The sequence below is a fragment of the Sinohyriopsis cumingii genome, unplaced genomic scaffold (assembly GCF_028554795.1).
Source record: "Sinohyriopsis cumingii isolate HCF-2022 unplaced genomic scaffold, ASM2855479v2 utg000741l, whole genome shotgun sequence".
Classification (NCBI taxonomy): domain Eukaryota; kingdom Metazoa; phylum Mollusca; class Bivalvia; order Unionida; family Unionidae; genus Sinohyriopsis; species Sinohyriopsis cumingii.
This window is the reverse complement of record NW_028315927.1, coordinates 1,560,830-1,580,722: the sequence shown is the minus strand read 5'-3', so window position 1 is coordinate 1,580,722 and position 19,893 is coordinate 1,560,830. Positions and strand designations below refer to the sequence as shown.

At 35.0% G+C, this 19,893-nt stretch overlaps 1 protein-coding gene across 1 annotated transcript in view; it reads left to right on the top strand.

Moving 5' to 3' along the window:
• LOC149773256 (uncharacterized) overlaps nt 1–5,688 on the top strand; it is a 58,126-nt gene extending 52,438 nt beyond the window's left edge. Inside the window, exons 16-17 of the mRNA XM_089946550.1 lie at nt 5,007–5,105; nt 5,438–5,688. Of these exons, the coding sequence (XP_089802676.1) occupies nt 5,007–5,105; nt 5,438–5,442 (104 nt within the window). The 3' untranslated portion in view covers nt 5,443–5,688. The remainder of the gene's footprint in view (nt 1–5,006; nt 5,106–5,437) is intronic.
• Nucleotides 5,689–19,893: the final 14,205 nt, after the last annotated feature.

Genomic DNA, 19,893 nt, shown 5'->3' with positions numbered 1-19,893 from the left:
ATTTTAAAAAAATGTTTCATGAAATATTGTAGGGATATTCGTTTTCGGGACGATCCCCTACTTTTCTGTTTCGAGTGGAAGCTCTTAAAATAAGTATCAGGATAGAATGAAAAGCAGCAAGGTTTGTAAAATTCCGAAAAACAATTATTTCCATAGAGACAAAGTGAAAATGATATTAAAAATAGACCTTACGGGATTGCGAATTTCATCCCAAAATAATCATATAATAACAGACACAAGTCCCCATTTTTCATATTTATGAATAAACTTTAGTAGAAATCCAAATTAAATACAACGCTGAAGCTGTTAATATACCTTTGGCAGTCAGTATCGTATTCTTTTAGCAACATTATTTTGTTCAAACAAAGTAATATAATTCCAGGTTTGAATTCACTATAAATCCCAGTGAAGAATTATATTTAATGAATGCTCTGTATTTCTATGGATTGATTGATTGATTGTTTATATTTTTACGGCACATCAGCACGATTTGGCTATTTAGCGCCAAACAAAGGTTCATATGTAGGGTTATTTAAAAGTGATAAAAGGTTTCGTATCGACCAGCGATATACAACCAAAGAGTTGAATGTAACAGGACAAGATGGAAAAGGAAATAAATAAAGCTTCCCGATCAACGGGGAATGTAAACGGTGTATCTTAATGATAACAGATGAAAAGGTGTTGAATGGAAAGGACGGTTTATACATTACTTAAAACTTCCCAACGTTAAAGTTTAGAATAAATATTTACTTACGTTTATTGTATCAGAAAGTTCCTTCATGTCATGCACATTGTAATACTGATCGCGCGTAGGTTGCAGGTCAAAACACTCTATCATAAAGTGCTTAACAGTGAATGGTTCATTGCAAAAAATGGACTCTGGTGGGTCTTCACCTTTTAGCATGTGGGAGTGGGTGATGTAAGTATGACCAATTCGGATTCTTGCAATGACTACCTCCTCCCTACGCATGATTGTGTAGGAAGGAGTCCATTCTCCTAGAATTGGCTTGATTGCATGAAGTTTGTTATTCACTGCATCATTCAATGATACGTGCCACTTCTGACGAAAGGACGTTTTGACACTAGGTTTAAAATCAGTATACGGTATTTTAAAATCAGTTGGTTCTTTAGTAAGGGTAGATTACCAATAATCTATAAATCATTGAAGAGTTTCAAAAGAGATGTTAATAATGGTCCTGTAAGATGTTTTAAAAACTGGTAATGTATTTCGTCAGGCCCAGCGGACGTATTATGGGCCTTGTCAAAAGCCTCCATAAGCTCTAATAGTGAGAACAGTTGGTTATAACTTTCCGAGTTGTTGGATGTGAATTTTAAACGTGATTTTTCTTTCTGAGTTTTCAATTTTTGGAAGGCTTCTGAATAATTAGATGATGAGGAATTTTGGAGAATGTGGCAGCAAGAACATTTACTATGTCACGTTTTGAACTAACATTGTTATTGTTCAGTTTCAGATGTCAGAGAGAATTGTGTTTTCTCTTTCCTTTTATTTTGCGGATCGTGTGATAAACTTTCTTAACGGAGGAACGACAATATAAAGTAGAAACAATCCTTCCATGATGCTCGTTTACTTTCTTTTGATTGTGTGGCGAGCTTTGCCCCGGAGAATACGATATTTACTTCAAGTTTTGGGGCGTCGGACGATGGTTACATTTTTTCAATGCTTCTCGGCGTTGTCTAATGGCTTCCTTACATTTCTTTGTAAAGCAAGGTTTTGGGGTTCTTTTACAATTTGGTGAGGACTTGGTGATATATTCTTCTGCAATCTCGGTTAAAATATATGTAAAATGTTGAATAGGGTCATTAACATTGAAAACTGTATCCTCATTCAGCCTAGTTTTACAGAGTTTCAAACTTAGCCCAGTCGGCCTTCTTCATATTCCATTGTGGAATTACGTCATCAATTGTAGAGTTAATATTTTCAAGGAATATTGGAAAGTGATCACTGCTGTGAAGATCATCAACGACCTTCCATTCATAGCCCAAAAGCAGCAAAGAAGAACATATTGTCAAATCGATACATGTGTATGTACCCGTTCCTGGGTGTACATATGTCGGTGATTTGGTGTTATATAGACGCAACTCGTGTCTAGAAATGAAGGCCTCTATTTTAGTGGCCTCTGTCACTTATGTGATTTGATCCCCGTAAAATGTTTGGTACTAGGTTGGTGTTTGGTGGTATGTTAATATAACAAAATGTAATCACTCGATGTGGAGTGACGTTTACAGCAATGGCTTGTAAATTTGTGTTTAAATGGATGACACTATGAGGGGCTCTGTTGTTCACAATAACAGAGACTCCTCCTGAGGCCCTGTCAACATTTTGAGAGTAGGTATTAAACAGGGAGTACTTTTTAAGTGTGATTTTTTCCGTATCTTTCAAAAACGTTTCCTGAAGGCATATTACTGCAAGATCATGTTCGTTTAAAATCAGAAGAATATCATGGTAGTTGGGTTTAAGTCCTCTACAGTTCCATTGTATGATGGTGTTCTTCATTACAAGTTTATATTGAAGATTCTGGAGTTAGCTGAGACCTTTTGCGGAGACAATCTGTTTGGTTATTTATCTGGAGGAGGTACAGGGTTGTATTTTTTGTTGTTAGGTCTGTAGCCACCTTGAGAACATGGAGGAGTTTTTTCTGCATCCATATCCTCAAAGTCTCCAAACCTATTGTGCAACTTTATGGGGTCATCAAATACCTTTTGCTGCCCATTTGTTTCAGCCTTTTTCTACTGTTTGGTGATCTTGTTGGTGGACTGTTCTTGAATATTGGTAGAGTAGATATTGAGTTTTTGGGGGGTTTGTAATGCGGAATGTTCCAGCCGGAAGGGGATTCAGGTGGGTTTGTTTGGGTTGATGCATCTTTCGTTGCTTTTCGGTTGCTTTTCACTATAATTGAGAAAGACGGGCCGGGGAGGGATATTCTAGCTTGTACTGTTGGCTTGTTGAAGGTGAGTATAATGGTGTTGGTGTCCTGCAGATTGTTGTTTCGTTTGATACGAATTCTGCGGATTGCATTGACAGTTTCATTTTTCATCCCCTCGCTCGACGATTTCTTTGTCGCTGACTCCAGCTAAGTCACGGCAACGAATGACGCCTTTTGATGTATTAAGTGTAGAGTGGGCGAAACAGGTTACTGGAGCATCGTGAAAGGTTTTAATTTTATGGATATTTTCAGTATGTGCTTTGCGCTCGCACTCCAAATTAAATACAACGCTTAAGCTGTTGATATACCTTTGGCGGTCAGTATAGTATACTTTTTGCAACAGTATTTTGTTCAAACAAAGTAATATAATTCCAGGTTTGAATTCACTATAAATCCCAGTGAATATCTCTCTCCAAGAATCATATTTTATGAATGCGCTGTATTTCTAGGGAAACAAATGACTCAATTAAATAATTTGAAAAGATAAGTTCCAGCCCAAATGAAGTTCTGGGCACAACAATAATGCAAAATTGACTCTGCTTGCTCTTAAATCGCGAATGAATAATTTTTCCACTTACAGTATTATACAGTCATCTACTTGACGTGAGGATGCAATTAGCACCTTCTAAACAAAACTGTTATCTAATGGAAAATAATCACTAGGAAACGTCTTAAATTTTACAAAGTAAAATGTTAGTTATAATTAGAAAATATGTTAATAAAAGTATGATAAATAACATAGACTATGTTGGGTACACTGAATAAACTGTAGGGATATTCCAATAACCTAGATCAAGATCCAAATGAACAGATTTCCTTCTGTTAATACTAATTCTGATATTAAACCCATACACGTAGAGAATTTTTCGTTATGTTTTAGTTGTTTACAGAAAAAAGTAAATAATTCAGTTTAAGTAGAAAACAAACTTGATTCTGGAAAAGGTTACGTCCAACATACAATGCTACATTACAATAGCATATAATGAGAAAAAACTAAAAAATGCTAAGTGACAAACAATGCAAATTAAATATTGATACCAGTATGTCTAAAGTATCGAAGCTACCGGCAATTAGGACAGGACCTATTCCTGAGTCGTGCCATGTGTACGGAGAAAATATGAATAAGGTTGGTAAATATATTTGGTTTTGATTTGTTCGGATAAACTTATAATGTCTTTAAAATGAATGGTGAGTTTGAAACCCATGTATAGAGGAAAACATTTTTCGTTCTGACGAAAAAAAAAAAAAGAAAAAGAATTATATTGCACATATTAGCCAAAACGGAAGTTAATGATTGTTATATTGCATTTGTCTTGTACGTTTTCAAATTCGCGAGTATTTGTAACCAAATATTAATAATAAACACGACAAAATCTGGTTGTTCTTTGACGAGTATTGTTCAATTTTAGAGGTTATAATCGAGAAATCATCGTTGATAAATTTCGTATTAACCTATAGATGTGTCATATTTACCAATAGGTGTGTCGTATTAACCAATTTCTGTCTGTGAGTTGCCGCAGGAAATACATTTATTTTTAAAGCTAATTATTAATCTAACGACCTGTGAGCTAATGCAGATCGATACATTTGCGGGTGGTCTTGGGTTCTTTTCCCGGACGAGTCATACCAAATACGTAAAAAAATGGTACTAACAGCTGACTCATTTGGCGCTCAGCATTAAGAGATTAGTGTTAGTACTGGTCGGACTGGTGTCAGGAGAAAGGAACTGGGTGGGACATGAGGTTTCATGTCTGTGGCATGATGCCCTAGTGCTAGATATCACTATAAACGGCAACGCAATAGACATTGTAGTGGTATGACTGAACAATTGTTAAAGCTACGTTCAAAATCCAATTTTCTCGCTCTCACACAGATATAAATCCTTAAGTTTCAATCAGTACAAACTATCACCATGACGGTTACATTGGTAGAGGAGTCTGCATTATTGACAGAGTATGGATCAAGTGAACGACTAAAACAATCCTCAACATTTGATATTGATTATAGAAACTGATATGAATCATTTAAGCTGCTTAGTTGTTCTATATGATTCTCATTCAGTTTTGGATGGGCATACAAGTATTGGAAGCAGTCTCCATGTCCAACACACCACCGAACAAAGTGGCCTGTGGGGAGCAAACTCGCCACCGCCGATTGTTGGTATGTACATTTTTGAAAAATATGCGATATCTAAGAGTTTCTTGGTAAAATAAATTCTAAATTAGTAAATTACAAATCTGCGTCTGTTTATAGTATATTTAGAAACAAAAGCCAACTAATATAGTAAAATTAGGAACAACTGTTTACATTTTTGAAAGAATCAGTTGAAAATATATTTTATTATAAAATGATTTTGAAACAATTATTTCGTTCGCAAACTAAAACTTAAATTAAAAAAGCTACTTGGCTTATCGAAGTTTCATTCAACGAATTGTCTTAAATGATATATTCATGATTTTTACCTTTCCCTTTATTTATTTGTTTACTTTCAGGTTAAGTCAGGATAGAAAAATGTACATGTCTGGATAGCGCAGACTCTCATTTTCATATGGTTTCCAAAACAGGATCATTTGAGTTAGATATCGGTGTTGCCAACATTAAATATTTATGTCAATTCTTGTTTCTCTGAAAATGCATAGTTTTGCATATATTTTTCACACACACACATACACTAACACACATCCACATTAAAACACACACTAGGACACCCACGCACACGAGCACACATACAAAAGCGCAAACACAATAAATGTCCATATATTTAACATTCAGGTTAAATGGTAGCATTGCTAGATGTGGTTGACCAACATTCATTGAATTAGTTATAGCTCTCCACCGGAAATCATATGTTAATAATAGGCTTGACATCTAGTGGGGTGGGATGCATTATAGCCTTCTACGGGGAAATGTATTGAGAAGTTGGCGAGTCTGCCAGTCCGTTTGCATGATGTACTATTTATAACCTCTACGGGAATAGTAATGGTTTTCTTTAAAGAAAGAATTCAAACACACATAACTATAATCCTAAACGGATCGAAGTTTGTATAATGAATTATCTTTGCAAAGATACAAACATACTTTCATACAAGAGAGGGTAGCATATAAAACAATATGGATGAAATATACATATTCTCATACACAAGAAAAGTTTAGTTGTATAATAATAATAATAATAAATAATAATAATAATAATAATAATAATAATAATAATAATAATAATAATAATAATAATGAGGACTTTGTATAGCGCCTAATATTTAGAAGCTCTAAAAGCACCCTATGAAAAATGCAATGTTAACATCTTTGGGGTTACTATATGCCAACATTATTTCTATATGGAGTCTGCAGTGATCTATATCTTACCTATAGTTTCAAACATGATGGGTGTAGTGACCAACATTCCTTTACCTACTATCCAAAACCCATATCAATACTTCGTGTGTAGTGACAAACACCCATTCATACACTAGCCAACAACCTTATTGTACCATGAACACTCCGTGTATAATGACCAGTACCCCACATCTATTGTCCAACACACAAATAGCCAGTCTTATGCTATCCAACACACCACCTTATACTGCCATTGATATTTAATTTGCACTGTTTGTTTGTTAGGCTTCTTATTATTTCATTTTCATTATATGCTATGCATAATTGTATTCTTGACCTTGTCCAAATTCAATTTCATTTTCTACCTGACCTGAATAATTGATTTTGGTTTCGTATACACCATGCTTATCTCAAGCTGAGTCTTGAACTTTGCAAATTCCGCAAGAAATGCCGCATCAGCCTGTTGTTTAGTACATGTTATGTTATAATTTGTCATAGTCTTCCAATTACAACTAAGATTATATCTTGTAAGAATCAGGGACCTTCCATTACATAATTTTTGTATCAGAAAATTCTCATTGAGAACTTAGGTCAGATTGATAACTACATAATCTTTCTACTAGAAAAAATATTTATTCGTAATTAATATCTTAGTCATATAATTGTTGTGTCCACTATCTTATTTGGGCTGGAATTTTTGTTATTTAATTTGTTTAATTCAAGTGATTTTTCTCTGGAAATACAAAGTGATAAAAAGGAACATTCTTGGAAATAAGAGTTGTATTCATTATAAAACTCAATTAAGGACACATTCTTGGACTGTATTATTGTGATTCAACAGAAGCCTGTTGGCACATCACTACGACACAGGCCACTAAAGGCACATCAATGCTTCCAGAGTTGGATTATTTATTTTGTATTACCACTTTAGTCATTAGAAATCGTGATCGAAATTCATGGATTATTTCGGATTTATTTCGTAACATCGTAACTTCGTTTTACATTTTTTACTTTGCTTTCTATTCTATTTGTTGAATTTGACAAAGCGTGTTGCTTTTCACTCTTTTCTATTATCCAAACTCCGTTTTCAGTGACACTCTTCCTATCGATAACACACACACGCGTTATATTCCAAACGCTGTTTTGCCAACATCCAGCACCCCGGATTATACTATCAACAACACTGTGTGTAAAGACATACTGCCTAGTGGCTATATGTACATGTTTGAGATTTATATATAAAGTATTACCTATATAATTTATCATTTTGTCGGTGTCAGTAAATGTGCATATAATATACTGATGTTATGATTAGCTATCCTCAACGGCACCATCTCAATAGCACTAAATTGGACGTTATTAAATGTAATTCTAATATTTCGAATCTGAAATGGACTGAAAAAGGTCCGGATTTGTTTCTTTTCTGAAATTATAAAGGACATAAGCGACGAGTGAAATAATTTAGAAAAAATAAAAAAAAAATACTACTAAGACGAAAAGAGGTAATAGTATTCCAAAAGTGTGCCGCATATTAGCGGAGAGTGAAAAAAGACACAAGAAAATTAGATCGCCAGAATGTTATTTAGTACTAAAATTCCACAACTTATACGAACGTTAGCGGGGACAGAAAAAAATCCTGGACAAAGTTCTAAATATGGTCGAGGTTAAAAGTAACACTAATACGGAATTTAGAGGAGATTAAAAGGAACTTTTCAAAAAATGCAAAATTGTAAAAGTAATAATTACAGATAGTCAAAAATGCTTTATGGTATAACATTTCCAGATGTGCTCCTTGATTAAATAACTAGAAAGAAAACATGCTAGACAGGATTCAACGAAGACTGAACATTGTCCTATAATTAGAAATTATCAAACAAAAGTCTAAAAGTTTGCACATTATGAAAGATAAGCATACAAAATCAACATATATTTCACGCCTTTTTCAGTGACCGTCACCCAAAGGTGCTAACCAACGAAAAGGATTGAGTGACCATCACTCAGTCAGCCACTTCAAATACCGCATGATTGTTATTCAACACCCGAAATTGTCTATCCAACTCGCTATTTTCTGACCGTCTAAGTGTGATGGAGTTTTGTCTTTTCTGACCGTCTAAGTGTGATAGAGTTTTGTCTTTGCCAATAGAACAAATCAAGACACCGATACCGCATCCATTTTTTCGTCTTTCACTAAGTAACAGAAAATAGCGAAACCAACCACTCTTTAAAATTATTTAAAAAATTATTTTCTCTAAGTTACAAAGTAAAAAGTTAAGAGAAAAAGGAGGCATTGTGAATAAAGTTAAGTCTAATCATAATGTTAAAAAAAATGGAATCTCCATAACGAATTCTTATATTGAATGTTCTAATGTATCAATAGTCTTGAATGTGCCGATTCGTTACGAGTCTATGCTCTTAAAATAAGAAACAGAAAATATCAAAAAGCAGCAAGCTTTGTAAAATTCATCAAATAATTTCTTTCGAGAAAATTAAAAGTGGTTTTTTAGGCATTGCGAATTAAATCCCCAAACAATCATAGAATTACAGACACAATTCTTTATAATAAAAGTTCTGAAAAACTTTAGTGAATATCCAAATTAAGTCAATCGCTGATGGAAGGTGTGAATGTGCCTGTGGCGGTCTGTAGCTTGTTGTACCAACAGTCTTTTGGTGAAACAAATTAATATAATTCCACTTTTGAATTCATTTTAAATCCCAGTGAATGTCTCTGCCCAAGAATTTTATTTCTGAGCGCTCTGAGGGGACCCCAAATAGAGAAAGTCACCGCTAGACACTGGAGTAATAGCTCAGTACTAGGGAAAGGAAGTAGCTATAGCTGGCCAGTAAGCAACGTGTTACGTGTAAAGAAGGGGAACATACTTCGAATAACTGTCCGAAACATGTAGCAATTGTTCACAAGGAGACGTTTTCTATCGAAGGATAGAGCGATACATATACAATAACTAAGATGGTTTTGGTCGCATGGTAACAACAGAACGAGTACCATAAAAATGGAAGACGAGACTACGGTGCATGCTCAGATCGACCGAGGCGTAATACAGTTGATTGGCATCATTCATCAAAAGGTATCGCTAACCGGCATGATGTTGTGGTTTTGCACAACGCCGGATGTACTAGAATGGTAATAAGACGGTCTAGCGTGAATGAATACCAATGCTTGATTTAAATTCGCAGCTTACTGAATTAGACACTTTATCACACTTCGGTTGTCAAGATAGCTATCTGTCAGAAACAGTCAAAGGGTTATTTGTGGATATCTTTATTCAAGTCCTGACAATTCGAAGTGAGGAAAACTCTTTACTGCCATTTGTAGGATGTTAAAACTCCTCGTCTATCAAAAAGTCTTGAAATGGTCGCAGATGCGAGCTGGATAACAGTCCTTTCGAGAATTAATAGGGCGGTGGGGTGGTCGTTGTTACGTGAACAGCACAATTCAGTTTTTACCTATTTGTGAACAGTATTATCTCGTAAGTAGCAACAGGGAGGGTGAATAGACCAATTTTGGAGCAAGTCGTTTTTGAAAATAAAGCTACATAAGAAAAATTAAAATACATGGTCAATAACGTCAAGCCGAAGCCTCTAACTGACCGAGATTTTCTCTAATTGGGTTAGCTCATTTTGTTACTTTATCGCTTGCCGCTCGTGTTTTCAAATTTGTATATGTATGTGTGTTTGCTTAACCATTCGGGCACTCATTTTTGGTCGCACCCTCCCTGCTACTGTTTCTGAACCAACAATTTTATCAAAGCCTACACGATATCGCGAGAGAGGGTCAAGTAAATTTATTTGATAAATCCGTGTTGGATAGCTTGCTCACGTGAAAAGACTTTTTTGAATTTAATCATATTCATATCCCCTGAATACCAAGTCTGATAAATATTTCGCCGAGTATGTGTTTCGACTCCATTAAAACACAACTAAAATATTACAGTTATCTCTGATCACTTTATGCATTTATGTACATCGCTGAGTAACATAAATCACGTCTGTGTTTTTGTGTCTGAATTGAGAAAATATTTGAGCTGGATTTGATTGTTTATCGAGCATTAAATCTTCGTATACTACGAGATTATTAATAAATTCACCGAGGACATCTGCAGATGGGGCTTCATCAATATCGGTGATAAAATCAATAATATCATTACTATCCTCATCCAACAATTTTGCATTTTCATTAAAATCTCTAAGTACATCGTATCATCGCTGATCACCTACAGATGGTGCTACTATATATAAGGTATCCCATCTGAGCCATCTCATTATCATATTAAATAATAATTGTGTCTTACCAGAACCAAATGGACCTATAATACTTTTTCTGATATAATTTTGTACTTCTGGATGATGTCGCTGAGAAATCAATGATATAACATGTTGTAGAAATATAATAAATAAATATGGATTCATATTGTGTTCAATGCAGAGCATCCACCCCCACCAGTGGATTAACAACAATAATAAAAAATAAAAAGCATACACTTACATGTGAGTGTGTAAAATGTACTAGAAGCAAATATATATGTATCTCTGCACATAAACTGTCTGGTGGTAATATCGCTGCTTCATTTGGAAAATTACAAGTAGCTCCATGGGCTAAATACCCAGGAGAAAAACATCTTCCTGGATATAATTATTGTGGTCCTTGAACCCGACTTGATATTCGACTTGACGAGCGAGATCAACCAAGACCCGGGGAGTATACATTAAATGCGATTGATCAAGCGTATGATGTAGCATATAAAAATAAGGATCGATATATTGCAGATGTTACATGGATTCACTCGTTAAATTCCATTAAAAAATATCAGAGAAAACCTCCTAGCTTCTTAGCAAAATCTGCGATGAAAGGTAAACTAGTGCTAGGAGCCGGTAATTCAACCGATTATTATTATTATTATGGAATCGATTTATTATAGCCCAAAAGGATATTGGAGGGTTAGATCAGCGATTAGTACACTTGCTGATGCAGAAAATGTCACACGTTGTGTTGCTGCAAAATTGTTTGCACGACAGGCAATATGCAAATTTAACTACCACCACCTAAACAAATTCAATACGCACATTTTGATGTGAACACTCCCAATGAAGTCATCAAGCATATATTTTGTTTTTACCACACGATACTATTAAAATTGGTAGACGTCAACCACTCACACATAAATACGCGTTGACTGTCCTTGACGTTGCAAGTAGATATAAAGAAGCAGAACCATTATCAACAAAAGCAGCAACTGAAATTGCCTCTGCGTTTGAACGAATTTATCAACGAAGATCCGGACCACAAGGAGGTATACGATTGCAACAGTTGCTACAGGTTGATCCTGGCAAGGAACGTCTTGGTGCAGTATCATATCTGGTGAAAAAACATAACGTCAAAATCGGACGAGGGCACACCGCAATTCATTGTGATCAGACAATCGTTTTACGATTTAATCAAACACTTGTTGAGCGGTTATTGGGATATCAGTATAAGAAGGAAATAAGTCAGAAATATATGAGATCTCGTGAATTGGTTGCAAGACTACCAAGTGTAATAGCTGTGTTAAATAATAAAATTACCCGTGCAACTTCTATAAAACCCAACAATGCAATCACAAAAACATATACAATACGACTCTTTCTCAAAACAACCGGTACCAGGTAATGTGACTGTCAGATATTTATATCAACCTTGTGAACTTGAAGGTGCTATAAAAAGAGCAAATGACCCTATTTGGAGTGTGACTACACATCAACTTTTCAGCGTGATAAGATCAACGGGTAGATCTGCAATCTACAGATTAGATTCAACTGCTCTACAACGTGTTTTGTGCGTGAACAATTACAAGTAATTCGTGATGATATTCAATTACAACCGCGATCACTTTTGTGATTACAGTGAAGACAGTTCGGCATCACATTTTCGCGTGTCTGACCAAGACTACTGTTAATTTTTTGTACTGTAAACTGTCTTGGATTATTACTGTGATTATTCTGTCTTTGTTTTAATATCATGATGAATTCAGCATCGAGATCAAAAGTCGCGCTTATTTTTTATCAGACTGCTTATTACTAGCTAATTGGTTTCTTACTACATCATCGCTGATTTCCAGAGTTTGATTATTATTTTGTGTGGAGTGAGTCTATGATAACCCTCTGCAGCTGAGATATTCTTCAAGATAAACTAAGTTTGACCAGTCAATACGATCATCAACAATCCAAATATTAGTATCCGAAATAGCTATTCCTTGTGAAAAATGAATCCTTATAGCATGTCCTAGCGTCCATGGAGTTTTGTCCATCGTTAACGCGCTGTCAGCGACACTGACAGGAACTAAATCTGTATCATTTAACACAACATTTTCTTTACTACCTCAACCTTGAATTTCAACTTCGATATTTTGCCGTCGAGTATCTGCTGGGCAATAACACAGTTGTACATGTAGATTTGAAAACTTTACTTCTTTACTTTATGCAACAGAAATTATTGTTGTTGATGTTTATCAAGAACTATATTTTTACTTGCAACTATCAAATCATCTGTTCTACATAAATTCCCTAAATTCTTAATAGGAGTTTCTGAAATTATTTCACGCATTATTTCACACTGAATTCTATTAGGTTGTAGTCTGATTACTTTCTTAAGGTCTCTTAATTCTTTATCAAGCTCTCTATGATCAGCAGTTATCACGGTCTATTAACACAAACAATCTTATATCTGGTCACATTATCATATACCGATGGTGCTGATGACAATTTTGATATTTCATTATTTTTATAATAAATATTCTTAATTTCAACGTCGGCAGATTCATAGTAACTAAGTTCCTTTTCTTGGTTTATTATCCATTCGCCCCATGATGTATCAGAGCCGATAAGTAGTTGTTTTAGCAATACTATTTTTTTATTGATATTAATTGAATCTGTGGCGACTCTAACAATGGCATCATGAAATCAATTGATCATCGATAATACATTTATCGAAACGTATGCGAGCATTGCAAATCTTTAATGAGTAAACTGTGGTGAATCACCATCAGTGTAACTCACACCTGTACCTAATTTAGTTCCGTCCGATTAATTAACATTACTTCGACTGATAAATGTGTTTCTCTCCGTTGTATCAGTAATTATAAAATCGAGTTCAGCATCATCTATACTTAATTTTGTACAATGTCTATTATGATCAAATGATCCTTCTTGGCTAAATTTGCCAATTATTTTTCTGCCAAGATCTTTTGCGATTTTGTTCTCAAAACCAGTTATATCAGGATTTTCATCATCATAATATTTATTTTGTTGTGGTATTCAAACTTGTTTCTGCGGACTTTATGATATAATTGCTTCACTTACTATTAACAATACTAGCATTTTATCATCAATCATATATCGTAATAAAATTATTGGAACCTATCCGCGTTCGCTAAAATGTTTACCAAACCAAACATCAACATTCGGATGAAGGTTTCTTCGGTGCAAATTAGAATGACCCAATACTACCAAATCCAGTCAAGTCAAAATCTGGTGAAGGTCCGTTTATCGTAACTCTGGTCATCTCGTGTGTTGGATGTCCAAATCTTTTAAAAATATACAGAACACTCTCCCAGTCGAAAAAGACTTCCAGGATAACATGCAACCATATCAACCGAGATAATATCTTATAGTCGTATCTGGTATTTCACAATCCACCGTGTCCGTATTCCACACAACAGTGTTGTATTTCTTCAAGAAATTCCAAAGGTGTAGGTTTCCATGAATTATTCTTCTGTGAAAAATGATCAGCAACTGATGTAACGGTCAAAAAACTACTCAGTAATTGTTTAGCATCGCCATGGTTACATTTAAGCGCAAGATTTTTCATTTCTTCATGGAGAGATTCCGTATCATATATATTTGTATTAGGTCGTACAAATTGATACTAGTTTCCATCATCAGAACTTTGAAACAGGCACACGGATACAGGATCGCTTTTACTGATATTTCTAATAAAATCAATTATATCACCGTTATAGAACTTAACAGTTAAATTTCGTGGGTATATTTTATAGCCGAAGTCCACGCATTCGCATTAAAATCAATAATATCAATTGGACCTCCGTTATTGTTTTTACTATTATTGCAATTTTAGTTTCTTTCCCAGTTCAGCAACATCTTTAACTATTTCTGCCCACTCATTTATCTGTTTTACGTCTTAGATCCGTTACTCTGTTTCCACGTGTCGCGTTTGTGAAATGTTCTCTATTTCGATCGGCTACACAATTCAGTGATGAAAATTGCATTGTTTTGAGATCATGAACGCTATGTTTATTAATCAGCGGATATATGGCAGAAATATATGCGGTCATAGGGTACTCTCGTTCATAATACGGTTTGCCAATACTAGTCAACATTCCTGGTTTGGAATTTTTATTTCACGTGACAATATTTCCAATGTGAAGACGGACAGTGTCATGTTTGTCACGGATAATCCAAGTATCGTCTAACTCCATAAAAAAACTTTTTCTCAGAAAATATCTCTTACTGTCGAGATAATTAATAATCGTCGCCGCTCGTTGGTCATTCAATTTAGCACCCACAACACCCCGGTGTCGCGTATAATTCTGAATGTTGATGACACGTAAGAAGCACCATCGTCCCAAAATTTTTTCTTGGCGTCATGAAAACTTTTAATCAGAATGTTCAACCGGAGCTCGCCACCGCTAGTCAGGCGTTCTTCGGTCAAGATCGAAAATATGTTTAGAAGGTTCGATTGTAGATAATCCCTCAAACTGTTCCATATTTTAAAATGTTTCAAGCAAAGAATAACTGTAAATGGTTAATGATAGGTTCTGCAACTCCCTGTAACAAAGCCTGCGTAAACGAATTTTGAGGACTTCACCTCCAAAGGGTACGAAGAGACTCCCTATGACCAAAACCTTGTTTGAAGTGTGGTGTTGGGACTAGAAGAGAAACGCAGTTGTGTGTGCAATGTGGTGGTAACAAAATACACAGAGCTGAATCGATCGTAGGATAAAAAGTTATTTTTTTGTTAATTTTTTGCCATCGTGTTGCCAATATAATAACCAAATATGCATTTTCAAAGAGATACAAACAACGGTATCTTAATTCAGAGTATAACTCTATTGTGAGACAGAGAAGGTCAACGTCAATGACGTTATCATCTGACAAAGTTAAGGGATATAACTCTGATAAAGGTAGAGCCTGTATCTTATATATAATTTTAATACCTATGAATAATGCTTTTTGGTTGGTTTTTGAAGAAACATAATCGTGATTGTTCTGAATCTGTCTGGTTTCTTGCTTTCTCTAAATTTTGTCAGCGATACTAATGAAGTCAAGTAGAGAAATACATCAAGTAATTAAGTTCCATCTACCCCATCAAATTATAAAATCATACTGAATTTCACAATTTTGAGTAACATTCAACCCGTAAAATTCGATAAGCTGTAAATAATAAATTTTTGATTTTATTCAAATTATATTTATTATGATAATAATATTTATTCTAATAATACTATTTATAGGGATTATAGTATTTATTCATATTATACTATTTATTCTGATTCAGATTTTTTTAGAATTCAGGTTGTAATATTGTTTATGCAATTTTCTTTTTTTCAATTGAATTTTCTTCATTTTGAGTACTATTTACCCTATCAAATGATACATTCTGACTGATGTTTACAATTTTGAGTACCATATATCCCATCAAACTATAAAATATAACTGATTTTCACAATTTTAAGTAACATTTATCTGAAATCTGACTGATGATCATTGGAAGAATTTTTTTTATAAGATATTTATGAAATAGCATTTTTTGTTGGTTTCATGAGGGTTTTCACAATTTTGAGTAACATTGTCCCCATCAAATTATAAATCTAACTAATTTTCGTTATTCTGAGTATCATTTACCAAATCAAATTATAAAATCTGACTAATTTTCGTTATTTTGAGTAACTTTTATCTTGTATCTGAACGAGAATCAGTAACAAATTATGTTATCATCTATTGTATTTGTCCTAATTAGGAATCAGGATCGAAAATCAATCACGAACGTTATAATTTTGTGATCTTTCATAAAGATTCAAATTCAAAACTCCATGTCTCAAATCAAGAGTGTGTCCGTTTTATGGTTAGTAAGCTTCAAATGTATCCTAGAAAACAGCAGATTTTGATATCGCAGATAAACCGGATTAATGGGTCCTTGTACGATCAAATATCCTGGAAGTACTTGAGGTGTAAATGTATATAAAATGTATCTTTGCTGGGCCTGACTGGATTTTTCAAGATCTAATTGATAGCTGCCATTAATTGCATCACATACAGGATTGACTGCGATCGTTGATGTTATGTTTACAATTCCTCTTAAAATATGCCTGCCGCCACCGTATGGACCATTGATATACTTGAGGATACCTGCTCGGGGGTAGGGGTGGGTGGGGGTGTACGTTTCTCCATGACTCGAAAATTTTAGGACAATATTCATCGATGACATCGTTGAGTGATTTTTTAAAACTTCGTCCGTATTAAATCCCGGCACTATAAAATTTGGTAATTGTTCTTCTATGATCGTGTAGTGTCGTAGAAACAACTGTTTTAATGTTTTTACGTTGGGTTATGGAAACTTATGATATGTTAATGATCACCTTAGTCAATCACAAGTACAAGGATTTGTTTATTGATAAACTCGAGGTCTGATGCAACCTGGTTTAGATGTTGTATTGGCTCAATGATGTGTTGCTTTATATCATTTCTGTAATGTGCGAAACTGGGAAGTATGATATCAACGAAGATAATTTGGAGTATGCTAGCCTAACTGCATGCAACTTTATTGTATATTTATATAGTTTATTTCGCTACACGCAAATATTTTTTGGGTGATAATATTAAGAATACCAGCAATAGTTGCTGCACATGAAACACAAATTGTTTTAACTGCTGGTGTTGTCATTGTTATTGTTGATAGCAATACCACGGTTCAAGCGATAACAGCGGACGCCGAACACACATTTATGACAACAACTACACGACTGCGATACTTTTTTAACTTTTACTGTATACTCGTCAACTATATTTTTCAGTTTGGTTTGCCTCTCCCATACTTAATTGTATCTGTAATGTTGAATACTGATTGGGGAGCTCATTATAGTTTAAGTAGGCTGTAGTTTAGCGACTAATTAAAGACACCAATAGTAGAACGAATCTAATTTTTTTCTTCGGGTTCCACCACAAATGTTTCGTCGTCGTTTTGCTCCAGTGTCACTTACATAGATCCAGAGGAACCAGTTAGTGGATACCGCCGTTAAATTGTGGAAGATCTCGTAAATGTCGTAGTGCCGAGTAATGAAAACCTATACATACCGTTAATCTCAGCGCGATGGTCGATGGATTTATTAAGCTTGTCCACATTGCTTGTTCAGACGCTACACTGTTGGTAATCTTTTTGATGTCAGAGAGTTTAATACCGATAAATGTTGGCTTTCCAAAGAAATCGCAACAACCCAGTTAATTTTTTGTGTGTAAAAGTTTATAAACGATTGTAAATGATTAGAGTATTCAGATCTAAATGTGGTCATTCCATCATTGATTGTCATCATCGGGATGTTGCTATTGTCGACTTATTTCTTCGTTGCAGCGTCATCGCTTGATTCTGGTTCTCCAAGACCAGTAATTGTATTATTAGCCATATTGAGAGAAGCAGTCATCGTATCACCTGCGGTTAGTAAACTATCATTGATCTCAGTTCTGATTGTGTTGTTGTTGCTGTCTACGCATCTTTTTGTAACCACATCATCATCTGATTTGGGTTCTCTACCACATTAACAATTGTATTTTTGCTCATATTGAGATTATAATACATAATATTTCCAGTTCTTCTGATGCGTCCAGTAATCTCTTCCATGAGTGTTATACTGATTCCTCCGAGGTTTTAATTTTACCGTTTTTAGCAAACAGCGCTATGTTATCTTCGGTTTCATCTGGAACCCGCAGAATAAAATCTGTAAACATTCATTACTCACCTTTAATCGTCCTTGTTTATCCTGAAAAGCAACGAATTCATTTCGGTCCATATTTGCAATATTCAAAAGATTAGACAGTTCATCCTTTACCTCGTCAAGTGTTGCATATTAAGTCGCTGTGCTGAGTTTTAATCAGGTGAGAAGATCTAACGTAAATATCTACCATTATACTTTAAGATCTGTTTACAACGACGGTAGACGGTTATACCGTCTACTTGTATACTCGTACACGACTTTATGAGGTGGTGTCAGCTATCTTGACGCAGCGTCGACTACAGCAATTACTTCACGACCACATATTGGAGGATCGGTTATTGTATGTGTTGGTCATGTTGAATACCAGACGGGAATGTTTTGAAGATGAGTGCTTTGGACTCTGCCGACATATTTTAAAAATTCTTTTGGTGGCGCCAACCCATGCAAATCAAAATAAATAATTTCGCGGGGATCAATCGCGAATGAGACTCTTTCTTTGAGTACCTGGACCAGAACTTCCATCGTGATTAACGATACCGGTTTCAACACGGTTTGGTTGTTTTAGTAATTATTCACGCATAAAAAACACCGCTGAAGTTTTTATGTTTAATTTTGTGTCAGCATCATTTAAATAAAAATTGGACATAGGAAGGACACGCTTAGCGTCTAACGAAGTGTCCCGGGAAGCCTCAGCCATTTTTCGTACCACGAGTTGGGGTTCCCTCGTAGTCTTAGACCTTTAACCTTTTTTTGGAAGTCTTTATTGCGTGACCTGTTAATTTCTTTAGTGCCATCCCAACAGCAGTTCCAACAGCACCAAGTGCAGCTTCGTTTGCAGAAAGTATGGCTGCTGCGCCTATTAACGTTGGTATAGCTGCAAGAAGTGGAAATATACCACCCGTCTTGACTGCGTCTTTAATGGCACCCAAAGAAAGATTAAGTCTAACACCAGGTTTTGAATATTTAGCTTTATGGAAGTGCCTAATTGACGTTCTGACAATAATATATTATTTTGACCACCTTCGATATGATCTTTTTAAGTGATATATTTATTCCACAGCTCATTGCTGTTTTCGATTGAAGCTTTTTAATCTGGCCAGGGGTCAGATTAACACTAACATGATCAAATGACATTATAATATCATGAGCGATTTTATTACATGTTTTCCTCTGGGGCATCAATAACTCTCATTCGTCCATCAACACCTTTAAGAAACATTGTTTTGTTTGTGAGTATAACAGTGATTGCTCTGAAACCACCAGGAATAACTTGTGGACCAGGTATTATTGGTGTTTATTATGCTGCAGGAATTCTGAAGTGTATATCAACGACAGATTGCCCGAGTAAGTCTAGATGTTCCGACGAAAAGTAATAGATTAGATACAGCGTTATAAAATCACGCTGAGATATATGCAAACCAGAATCAAGATTCTGATCACGCCCCATAAATGTCATCAACCGATGATACGCACGTGCTACATGATTGCAATTAAAACTCAATAATTCTTCTTCGGATGATTCCTGATACCCATTTATCCTTAAAGAAACTTCACTAACTCCAAGCGTGTCAGATGCCATTGGATTTCGTGTTTGTGTTTTTTTCGTGCATTTTCCTGAA